This window comes from Equus przewalskii, chromosome 5 (assembly GCF_037783145.1).
Source record: "Equus przewalskii isolate Varuska chromosome 5, EquPr2, whole genome shotgun sequence".
Taxonomy (NCBI): Eukaryota; Metazoa; Chordata; class Mammalia; order Perissodactyla; family Equidae; genus Equus; species Equus przewalskii.
This window is the reverse complement of record NC_091835.1, coordinates 73,588,700-73,597,526: the sequence shown is the minus strand read 5'-3', so window position 1 is coordinate 73,597,526 and position 8,827 is coordinate 73,588,700. Positions and strand designations below refer to the sequence as shown.

Sequence of the window (8,827 nt, the reverse complement as noted above, 5' to 3'; positions counted from 1 at the left end):
TAGATGCCAGCACATCTAAAGCTTTTAAGGAAAACCGCTTTTTTTTCCTGTTTAAATAACTTTAATCAGGAACAAACAATTAAACAAATCTTGAGTAACATCAGGAGTTATATTAGAAGTCAAAAATTGGAAAAAAAAGAAAAGAGAAATAAGCTTTGTCTCCCCAAAATTTACCTTAAACTATTCCCTTTTATCATCCCTTAAGAAAAGAATAGGTGATATTGTGGAGAAGTGCTAAATGATTTTGGAAATAAGTAAGAACACTTGCAGTTCACAAAAATAAAATTAGGACTTAAGTAAAAATACTGCTTGTATATCAGAGAGTAACTTATGATAGGCAGGCAGTTAATAAATATATTCAAGGAGAATATATTTTAAATCTTAGAAGAGACCATTATAACAAATTAGTAATTAAGACTAGAATGTCTTGTGGTTCAGACATTGGATTTAGATCGATACTCTCCCATCCATTAAATACCTCTGTTTACTGTTATCAAGGACACTTTACTCTACCAGGGGGATAACTGAGTCCTCTCTGCAGATGGTAGAAGTTTGAATGCGGAAGGAGAAAGTAATGCTTACTCAAAATAGAAAAATGTTGTATACGAAGAAAGCAACAACAACAACAAAATCTTCAAAGAGTAGTATGGTATCCTGGGAGTAAACCTTCATAGTTTCATTTGAGAAGGTTTTAATCTCAGAGATTTTAATCTCTTTTTTTTCTTGTTTTCAGGAATATATCAAAACACTCAGAAAGTGGAGATTTATACTTAAATATGTAAGAATACAATTAAGGAAATATAGAAATAATGAATGAATATATGCCATAATAAATAACAGAGTTTTTAAAAGTTTTTTGTTTCTATATACTACAGAAATCATTTTCCTTTAAAAACAAAAGGCAGCAATGAGATTTTTAAAATGTGTGTGTGCATGTGTATTTGTGTCTGTGTGTGTCAGTTTCTTTGCTGGTGTCATAGCTTTTTTATTTCTTCATCTATTTTACAGCTAAAACAAAGAATATCATTATAAAGAAGGAAAATAATGAGAAATTGCACAGAAATAACAGAATTTATTCTTCTTGGATTGACAAATGACCCACAATGGCAGGTTGTACTTTTCACCTTTCTGCTTGTTACCTACGTGCTAAGTGTAACTGGGAACCTGATCATTATCACTCTCACCCTTTCAGATCCCCATCTGCAGACTCCGATGTATTTCTTCCTTCGAAACTTCTCATTCCTAGAAATATCATTCACGTCTGTCTGCATTCCCAGATTCCTTGTCACTATAGTGACAGGGAACAGAACCATTTCCTATAATGGTTGTGTGGCTCAGTTATTTTTTTTCATCTTCTTAGGGGTGACAGAATTTTACCTTCTGGCCGCCATGTCCTATGACCGCTATGTGGCCATCTGCAAACCTCTACATTACACAACCATAATGAGCAGCAGAGTCAGTATCCTTCTTGTCCTTAGCTCATGGCTTGCAGGCTTCCTGATCATCTTTCCACCAATAACCCTGCTGCTGCAGTTGGATTTCTGTGCCTCCAATATAATTGACCATTTTATCTGTGACTCTTCTCCAGTTCTGCAGCTTTCTTGCACAAACACTCGCTTTCTAGAACTCATGGCATTTTTTTTAGCTGTGGTAACGCTCATGGTCACCTTAACACTAGTTATTCTCTCCTACACATATATCATCCGGACAATTCTGAGAATTCCTTCCATAAGTCAAAGGAAAAAAGCCTTTTCCACATGTTCCTCTCACATGATAGTTGTCTCCCTCTCTTACGGTAGCTGCATCTTCATGTACATTAAGCCTTCTGCAAGGGAAAGGGTAACTTTAAGCAAAGGAGTAGCTGTGCTCAATACCTCAGTGGCTCCTCTCTTGAATCCTTTCATATACACACTAAGAAATCAGCAAGTGAAACAAGCCTTCAAGACCCTGGTCCAGAGAGTGATCTTTTCTTCAAATAAATGAATGTGATTACGTGAAAAATGTGCCCCTGAAAACAAACGTGAATGAAAAACTCTCTGTGCTTCTCTACGTAAATTCTTGGAACACCTCATTTCATTCTTCCAGCTAGACATATTTACACATCACCAACGCCTCTTTTGCTAAAGAGCCTAAATTAGCCTATAAAACAGGTTCTAACTATTTTAAGTTATATAGAAAATGGTGCATTTCTCGCTTGTGTAACTAAATGTTATATAATTCCATAATCTAAATTGTTTCTCATATAAAAGCAAGGTAGATTATGAATTTAACCAGAAAATACAGATTGCTATAATACAAGAAACTTAGTAAAACCACATACAAATAAAAAATTTATTTTATGTAAAATGAATAGTATGTATCTTAATTAATATCTCTAAAATTTATTCTTCTGTGTCACTAAGAAAACGTTGTAAAATTAAAAGCATTATTAAAATGTCTCCTTGAATTTATCAATAAAATGTCCTTTAAAGATGCTGAAAAAATTAAATAGAAATTTAAGATTAAATGTGCTGTCATAAATATTATCTTTGCTCTTTGAAATGATGCTGTCTTCATTTTTGTATTAGTTTTCCTGGGAAAGAGTAGTAAAATTTCAGTGAAATAGAAGGGATAGAATTTACCTTATTTTTTTCCATCGATAATATTTCCTCTAAAAACATAGATTATTTAACTGAAGATTTCCCTATTTCTGCCAATCATATTTGAAAAGGAAAACCATAGTCTATAAAGGTAGATTAAGCTATCAATAAAATTCATATTTATATTCAGACTCTTTCAATTGGTACAAAAGTTGTCTTTCACACTGACATGAAGAAAATTACAAACTCAGAATCTAGAATAATGAGATATTGACTCTCTAGAGAGTGTCTTAGAAATGATGATACATGAATTATTTATACCTTAGTTTTCCTTTATTAGCAAATCTATAATATTCTTTATGTTTCCATTGTCTCTTTCACAGAAGGTTCTACCTTCCTCAACTATATCCACGAAAATGACTTTTGGAGGTATTTGAGAACTATAAAAAATGTATTCAAGCTTAGTTTCTATGGTTAATGAGCCCCTCAACTTACATGTACCACTAACAAAATCGATTGTCTTGGGACAGTAGTTATGAGTCTAACTAAATACAGGGTGAGTGGATTTGACTTTGGTTTCTTGATTCCCAGCTTGAATTGATATATATGCTAATGTAAAGTGCCCCACATATTTTCTAAGTCCACGATAGAAATACTTTTTCTTATTACTCACACACAGACGAGAGTGTCCTTAAGCACTCACCTATTTCTTACTATTCTGCTTTCATGGAATGGGTTACATTTATTTTTTCCAAACAGATTCTAATGATACTTCTACAAAATGCAAATTAAAAGATACTTTTATCTGATTATGAATTCTTTATTGGGGCAATTTTTAAAAATTTAAACAACGTAAGTTTGGTTTTGCAAGGTTATAAGAAACAAGCAGAAATGCAAAAGTAACAATCAAGGGTGTGGAAAAACAACTTGCAAAAGTTAACTAAATGAATATATACTATAGATATGATATGTATGACAGATAGGCAGGTGGGTAAACAGATGAGAAAGAGGAGAAAATAAGAGGATAAGGGAAAGTGGATCTTCCTGATGGACAAAAACTTATCTGAAGCGTTGATTCTAATTTCTTCAGATTCAGTAAGTGTAAATATATGAAAATCATTATAAAGCTTTCCATGAGTAATATTATTCTGCTTTAAGGTGAAATACTATTTTAAAATTTTGTGAAAAAATGAAACTCTGATTGTAAATGTGATGTTTGGTGAGAAATGTCTCAGATCTATGTTGGAGGTCACGTTTTCAAAAAGTGTTTAGACTCATATTTAATGTTCACATGGTAATATTTCAAAAAAAGTATTTTCCTTTAACAATAGGGAAGATTACATGTATGTAATGACCACATAGAACAAATATGTGCCACAATCTTTTTAAAAATCGCATGACATAACTGACATTATTGTTTTGCAGTTATAGAAAATATAGCCATTTATTTTCATTGGTGAATGATCATCTTGAAAGTTGATTCTGATAAACATAAAGTTAAACGGTAGCTTAGAAAAAAACTTTCTCCCTAGCATTGCAAGTTGGAATTTCATTGACTCATATTCCCATGGAGTATTCCTCAAGTTCTGGATATTACAAAATGCTCTCAACAGAGAAATAATCATTCATGGACCATTGAATCCTTTGGGAATCATAATAATAAGTGCTGACTGACTGAAGAAAAAATCATAAACATTAAGAGCTACTGATCACAAAATCTAAGCAAGAATCACACAATCAGACAATTTTGGAAAAGCCTTACTTTCTTTCTTATACATAAAAATGTTCAGAAGGAAAAGTGAGTCAAATGAATAGTTAAGCTAATTAGAATAGAAAAGGAAGACATCAGTTATTTTGTACCTTCCGTGACGCTTCTGCCCGGGTTTTCACCAGGCTGCTTGCACTTAATTAAATTCCTCTAAGTGGGAATAATGTGAATGTTATAACATTTTTCTACAACATTCTACTTATTCGTGTTTTGGTAAAAAGCAAACTACATTTTCCTTTTATCTAGAAACAACTTTATAACTCAGAAGTAGTGGCAGTATTTTCCAGTTCTAACTATTTTTGTATTATTCATTTGCTTTCATAAATATTCAGTTATTTTTTTAGCTCTAATTCATGTGATGCTAAGGAAAACTTTTAAATATAGCCATTTAGAATTCTATCTTAAATCTCTCCTTAAACTAAAATCATTAATATAGTTCAGTTTATGAGGAGAGAGGTAGAAATGGGTGAAAAGTCAAGGGAAGAAGAACCTAAGAGCACAGAAAGAATATCAACTTTTGCTGTGAATAAGGATTTTGGTTGGATACTCAAATGAAACTAATTACCATGTGAAATAACACTCAGAGAATATTTGACAAAGCATGAGACCATGTTTCCCCTTTATATGGCCAAACATACTATTGGGCAAAGCTCCATGTGAAAAGGATTACTATTAGAAACTATGTATCAGTTAGAAACTATGTGAATAGATTTTATAGCACATTCAATCGCTTAAAGTTTCCTCCTTTTATTTTCACTAAGGAGATTATAAATAAGCATTAAAGATATTATCTTAAGAAATTCATTTATTACATAGTTGAGTGATCTGATGATTAGCTGGGTTTTTTTTTTAAAGATTTTTTTATTTTTTCCTTTTTCTCCCCAAAGCCCCCCAGTACATAGTTGTATATTCTTCGTTGTGGGTCCTTCTAGTTGTGGTATGCGGGACGCTGCCTCAGTGTGGTCCGACGAGCAGTGCCATGTCCGCGCCCAGGATTCAAACTGACAAAACACTGGGCCACCTGCAGCGGAGCGTGCGAACTTAACCACTCGGCCGCGGGGCCAGCCCCATTAGCTGAGTTTTTAATGAGGGCTGAGTGCTCTGAGCTGAGAGCAATGTGTAGTCTGAGGGAGGCAAAACTTTATTTCATTAACCATGCTACTGGAGTCCACAAATCTAATGGACTATGTCTTCTGTTGAATAATGAATGAATGAATGAATGAATGAATGAATGAATGGGTGAGTGAATATTTGGAAAGCTGTTGGCTCTGGCAATGGCAAAAATAGACCATTTTTAGCACCATCTTCTTTCCAGTCATGCATGGTGTGTTCCTAGCTGCTATTTACCCTGCTGGTTTTCATTTTCCGGAATATATAGACTCACAAGAGTAATTATGTCTTCTACGGTTTCAACTGCATTTTGCTTCTACAGTCTTTAACATCTAACAATGATAAGAAACAAACAACAATTTACTTAGACAAATTTCAAAAGATGCCAAAATTCCTGTAACTCCACTATTTAATAAAAGAAGAGAAAAAGAACAAAACATTAAAATATTAGAAATAAATTCCCCAGAGGTTCTTAGACATAGACATATACTAGGTATACACATATATACATTAATATATAAAAATATTTGTCTTAAATATTTGCATATAATATATATAAATCCATGGACACATACATAAGTATGTGTGTGTACATATATTAAAATTTAAACTCCAATTTTAGGTAAAGGTTGGGAACAGCATGAGTACATGCATCTATTTTTGACGTGAATTAAAGGTTTCAATACATGGAGCTGTAGTTTTTTAATAAGGTGAGAAACATTCAGCTGTATATACTCTGAGTCAGATATTGGAGCTACCATAACAAGCACACAAGTACTCTCCTTACTCCAAGCTGAAATCTAACATAAAAAATGATCATTCTCAATTTTAGAAATGATTCCTAAAACTGCTTCCAAGTATCAACTTAAATTTTTGTTCCACAGTAAAGGGTGGTCATTAAAGGATCTTAGCAGATACAAAAGTAATTCTGGTTGCAACACCTAGAACAGATTGAAGGAAGATCAGGGTTTTGCAATGCTCCAAAGAATGGTAAGATCAGAACTAAACTATTAGTATTGAGGGTATAAAAATAAAAATAAAGAGACATTTTCAAGAAACTTGACATTTTCTTGAGGGGAAAGTGGGGCAAAAATTCAAGTCTATGGGGAAAAATAGAGAAAAGCAATGACATCCAAGAATCTGGCTTAAGAGAGACAACTTTGTGAGATTTTCCATGAAAATAGGGAATTTAAGAGTAAGAGTAGATAGCCAGTTCAGAGAAGCAGTGAAAAAAAGCCAGTTGCTGTCATGTTCAGTTTTCAGATGAGGTAGTAAAGAGAAAGAAACTATGAGCAAGCATTTTGAATGGACGTTAAATACCAGGTGAGGAATGTTGTGATTTAATTTAAATACATGAAATTCTCTCTTCGAATGCTAGCTCTTTGCCATATTTGGAGTTGAATTTATTATTCTCTAAAGACTGAGTCCTGTGCAGTCTCTCTGCACATTTGAGAATGCCACTATATTCACATTTGAGCTGCTCTAAAAGAGAATACTTTAAATTAATATGGATGACTTGGTCTAAAATGGCAAGTGCATCTCAAAATTAATGGGGAAAAATGGGAAGTGGGGAGAAGAGGCTATTAGGGACCAAAGGCTTTGCTCCAGGACTGCTCCATTGCTTATGTAGCTGCTTCCTGATTTCTTTAAAATACTGAGCAAAGAATTAAACTCTTACATAATGAGAAAGAGTCTTCCATAAACTCACCAAAGTCGATGTCACTCACAGAGGCTAGACTCAACATATAACTTGCATAATCTGGGCACATCACAAAGCTTGGAACAATGTTAGTAGTCAATTCTATAACTATATAAGGTACAGTATTGCTCAAGCAATAGCATTTCAAAATTTTTGATTTTAGTTATGTAGCAATAACCAGGAAAACATCAGACTGAAGCATGAGGTACTAATCCAAAATCTACATTATTATCAATCACAATAAGTCCCATGTTTTGATACTAACAATACAAAAATCATTTGGAATCGTTTGATCACTTTATATGTGTAGGGGAGGAAGACATTTCCTCTATCCAAAGTGGGTTCGTCTGGCTGGAGAACGAATTAAATTCACATGAGACAGAATAGCAAGAGATAATTAAACAAAGCTTTATGAGGACCATGGCCCGGGGCCTTTCTTCCCAAAGGAAGAAAGGGTACTGAAGAAGTGGGGTGCACAGAGTGGCTATATACCCCCAAACAGAATATTTCACATATGATTGAAATGTTCCTCCCACAATAGTCACAAGATTGCCCTGTTGGCACAGCGCTTGATGGACACAGCAGGTAGTGGGTCTGCTATCTCAGTGGGTGTAGCAGGAGGCAAATCTATTGTCTCGAGCTGGGTGGTCACAGGTGAGTGCAGCAATCAGTTCCTAGCCTAAGGAAAGATGCTTAATCCTTAAAGAAATGCCAACGTTGGGAGGGGGAGGGAAGTCAGTTACAGGAGGTTACCAGAGAAGCACAATAAAATGCAGATTTAAGTCCTTGCCTTTAGCATTGATTAAGAGTTTCTAGAGACAAGGTCATCTCCTTTCTTATTCCTGGTACAGAGGGGGATATCTTTACAGATGGAGAGTTCCTGTACAATGTAAATGTCTCCTAACAAAGGGCAAGCAAGTTCCACCCCTCAGAGCCTCCTTCCCTGTCCCAGTTTATCAAAAGCAATCAGCCTCAAATAATCCTCATGCCAAAGAGACATATCTTGGGGTGGCCAATTCCAGTCCCCATATATGTATAACCTCATTTAATCCTCACAATAATCTTATTATCGTTACTATATTTCAGGTAAGTAAAATCAGCCCTCCCTTTCCTATATCCCCTGCCTCAACCACCAACCACGTGGTAGTACATTTCTGTGATTAGAGAGTATTGCAAAGGCTTTGAGGGCACATGAACTCCAGGAAGATTAAATTCCAAACGGCATTATCCTCATAAGTAGAAGTGCTGGATCTCAAAGTCAGCTTTCTACACACTCATATGTGCTAAATAGTAACTTTATAATTTTTAATTAATTATATCTAAAAGTAATTTCAAAATAAAGTAACTCATTTCAAAGTTTAACATCATTTTTATCATAAACACAACTAGATCCAAAATTAGATAATCTGGATATGATGAAAATGTTGATATTTTAAAATAAAACTATTATGTCACTATTTTTTTGTTTTTATTGTTAATTATGTCCTACATACAGAAGAGCATATGAAGTCGATGGTGTTAATTTAAAATGATAACAAAAAAAACAGACATACATCCACTTCCCAGGCTAACATACTGAACACCGTCAGTAATGTAGAAACCCTCAGCTCTTCTGTCCCCAAACATGTCAGTCTCAAAAAACACATCAAATATACTGACACTGACACTGCT

The 8,827-nt window shown here is 34.2% G+C and overlaps 1 protein-coding gene across 1 annotated transcript; it reads left to right on the top strand.

Moving 5' to 3' along the window:
- Positions 1-1,044: 1,044 nt before the first annotated feature.
- On the top strand, positions 1,045-1,983 carry LOC103551494 (olfactory receptor 6C75). Its single transcript, XM_008521026.2, has one exon. The coding sequence runs from the start codon at positions 1,045-1,047 to the stop codon at positions 1,981-1,983; it is 939 nt and encodes a 312-aa protein (XP_008519248.2).
- Positions 1,984-8,827: the final 6,844 nt, after the last annotated feature.

What these genes read in the sequence shown, in the direction of transcription:
- LOC103551494 (XM_008521026.2), top strand. Translation starts at nt 1,045, where the DNA reads ATGAGAAATTGCACAGAAATAACAGAATTTATTCTTCTTGGATTGACA.